The following is a 3,129-nucleotide window of genomic DNA, read 5'->3' as shown; positions in this document are numbered from 1 at the left end:
ATGCCGTTTACGATACAAATATGACATCTTGGACGTTGTGTCCGACTCCTCTTCTGGGCGAATGTGATTGATTGAGTCCTTCGCCGATGCGCTGATAATATGAGGATATCTGAGTTAGTTAACATATGCATCTAGGCGCTGCCCTCGTTTGCACTCTGCATAGGGAGTTATAATCACGGAGGAAAGATAGGGCCGAGCCCGTCCAGCAATGGCGCGCGTGGGTGGCACCATTCCATAGAAGGTTATCTGAGAACAATGCAACCTAGATCGAGTCAAAGATACACCAATCGGGGTGTGATCAGACTTCTGGCATAAAGCGTCAATGGCACGGCCATACGGCATGAACTGATCTTAGCAGCAGCGGTTGGGTATAAACGGCCGTAGACCTTTGCCCCCTAAAACGGGCATCTGAAGCGAACATCATCCAAGGCGATCCCAATTCACTCTACTGAGAACGATTACGGAATGCACTTACGAGATCGCGTAAAGAGGCGGGAGGCGAGAATGACATCACGTTTTCTTTGGCGCACTGAGTCGCGGAGAGGCTCCCAGGCAAATGTAGTCGCAAGCTCCGGAAGAGAGATCGCGAAAATTATGATCATATGATGCCTGTACGAGCACCGCATCGTTCTTCCGTAAAGAAGAGTGTCCAGCTAGACTTCAATCTTGCAGTTCGTCCTCGGGGGTGTCGATGCTGACGACCAGGAGAGATAGCTGGTCAGCGATCCATCTCAGGTTGTATCCGGTTTGAACCGTGCTCACAAAGCGATGCCTCAGCGCGGTAATCTTCGTCCTCGTGTACCTTCCCTGGTGCTTGAACCCCACGTTCTTTTGTTGATGGCGATAGCTCGGCCATCGTGGGACACCATCGACCCCCCTGTGAATAGGGTCCAAGGTTCATAATCTCAGCGTCGCCGGGAAAAGTGGAGAGTAGGTTCTGCGTCAGAAGCGGGTTCTTGAACACGAAGTCAACCTCTTGGAAGTGCGTCACACCATACTTGACCGTCGAATTGTCATGTACTTGCACGAAGTAGTACGAATAGACGTCATACGCTGCTGCCGCGCTCTCCGCTGTGAGCCGGCGCTGTAGACACTCGTCTCGACGCCCACAAATGAGGAAGAAATGAGATTGCATACCCCCGCGTGCATGTAGATATCACTCCAGATGCTCAGCGCCCGCTTGTCTTGCGTCCCGGTGGAGAGAATACCGTCGCCGGTGTCATGAGGCATCCGATCAACGGGTCATCGGGGCAATATTCGAGGATCTCGCTGATGCTATCGTTGCTGAGGTGTGCGTATTGCGTTGCCAGTGCCTCCGCGATGAACGTCTCATTGTTCAACGTTCAACGTTCAGCCCCCGAGGTTCGAAGGACGTGCCTTCGTCGAGGTTGCCTGGCGGGAAGCGGATCAGCATCCAGTGTCAAATACCCGTTTTCATGACGAAGCTCTGGGAGAACCGCACGAACATCTGCATCACCATCACCCTTTCCCGCCTGACGAGAGCGTCATGGCAGATCTCACCGACAGCGATGTTCCTAACGAGACCGTTGGGCGACGATATGATACGTTTATGGTGTTCTGACACCTGCTCTGCGGATGGATGCCTCGGACTCGGACCGGATGACGCTCCTTCGGTGTTGCTCATTCGGCGACCCTCTCTTATCCGACCCTTTCCCGCCTGACGAGAGCGTCATGGCAGATCTCACCGACAGCGATGTTCCTAACGAGACCGTTGGGCGACGATATGATACGTTTGTGGTGTTCTGGCACCTGCTCTGCGGATGGATGCCTCGGACTCGGACCACCTTTCCCGCCTGACGAGAGCGTCATGGCAGATCTCACCGACAACAAGGTTCCTAACGAGACCGTTGGGCGACGTTATGATACGTTTGTGATGTTCTGACACCTGTTCTGCGGATGGATGCCTCGGACTTGGTCCGGATGACGCTCCTTCGGTGTTGCTATCGCTAGTTTCTGGCGCGGTTCGCTCCCCCTTGCTCCTGCTTGTGTCATTCGTCCTATCCCCACGACTGTTCCCGAATGTTACGTGTTGTTATGCCCGGGTGTGCCGTTCGCTGTACGTCGTGCGGGGCCGTTTCGTGTGATGCTTTTCCCCCCACCCCCATTTTGTTTTTCCCTACAAGGGTTTTTTGCTGAGGGGTGGGTGGGTTTTTATTGCACTATCGGAAGCCCCTGTATCGACATGCGACGACGGCTGAAGTGGGACGCCGCTAGGTAATGTATTGCACATAGTAGCACATACATGTACCTAGTTTACCTGCACCAGTGCTGAAGCGGCGTGTCGGCTGTATAGCAGCTCACGGGGGCCGTGGATGCACTGTGTGCGCCAAGCCGTGCGTATTGACGTGCGGTGCGGCAACCGGTTGTTCCGCTATTGGGACCGCGCCGGAAATATACCTACCTACCTACCTACATGGCAAGCTCCTGAATCAGCCGGGCTGTCGCGTCGAGTGAATCCGAGCAACTCGATAAGGGGCACATTCCTGATTTGGACGACGGATCATGGACATTGGAAAGGTCATGTGAGGGGTTCCGTTTCAGGCCCTCGCCTAACTTCGTGTTGCTCTCCAGAGTCTCCTCCCTCGACGAGATCGCTAACATCCGCGTCTCGCCTCGCTCTCGTCCGATTTCCTTCTCATGGAACACCTGGGCCTCAATATCCCTCTCAATCAGTTTTGATGTACTCGCCCGCTCTGGAGTGGTCGAGTGGTTAGCGGGCAAGGACACCTTCGCGTACACGGCGAACAACCGATCTCTGCATCAGTATATGCACGCGCTCGGATTACTCCTTGATTCTTGATAGGCTCGAAGAGATGGAGAGCTATGGATATGATGCTGTGGGGAAAACCAGGAAGGATGTGGCGAGCGCGAGCCAGAGAGGGTCGAGAGGGAGGTGGAGAAGCAGCGGGGTCCCCTGTGCCGAAGGAGGACGCGGACGCGAAGGTGGACGAATCTGTTTCCGCTGAAGAAGCTACCGTCGATGATCACGCCCCGCCTCCATCGGCGGTGTCACTGCCGCTGTCCCTGAGATTCCCTGGCAGGCAATGGCGCAAGCTACTTCAGACCAGTCAGCCAACGAGAACGTACACGAAGCCGCTTCGGAAGACG

The 3,129-nt window shown here is 54.9% G+C and overlaps 1 protein-coding gene across 1 annotated transcript; it reads right to left on the bottom strand.

Moving 5' to 3' along the window:
- Positions 1-653: 653 nt before the first annotated feature.
- On the bottom strand, positions 654-1,230 carry PUNSTDRAFT_139643 (uncharacterized protein; the record flags this gene model as incomplete). The annotated part of the gene is made up of 3 exons (XM_007389368.1): positions 654-694; positions 763-1,084; positions 1,138-1,230. 3 exons carry the CDS (start codon positions 1,228-1,230, stop codon positions 654-656), a joined length of 456 nt encoding a protein of 151 aa, XP_007389430.1.
- Between the last annotated feature and the right edge of the window lie 1,899 nt (positions 1,231-3,129).

The sequence above is a fragment of the Punctularia strigosozonata genome, assembly GCF_000264995.1.
Source record: "Punctularia strigosozonata HHB-11173 SS5 unplaced genomic scaffold PUNSTscaffold_88, whole genome shotgun sequence".
Taxonomy (NCBI): Eukaryota; Fungi; Basidiomycota; class Agaricomycetes; order Corticiales; family Punctulariaceae; genus Punctularia; species Punctularia strigosozonata.
Note: the sequence above shows the minus strand (reverse complement) of the source record. Positions and strands in the feature narration are given on the sequence as shown.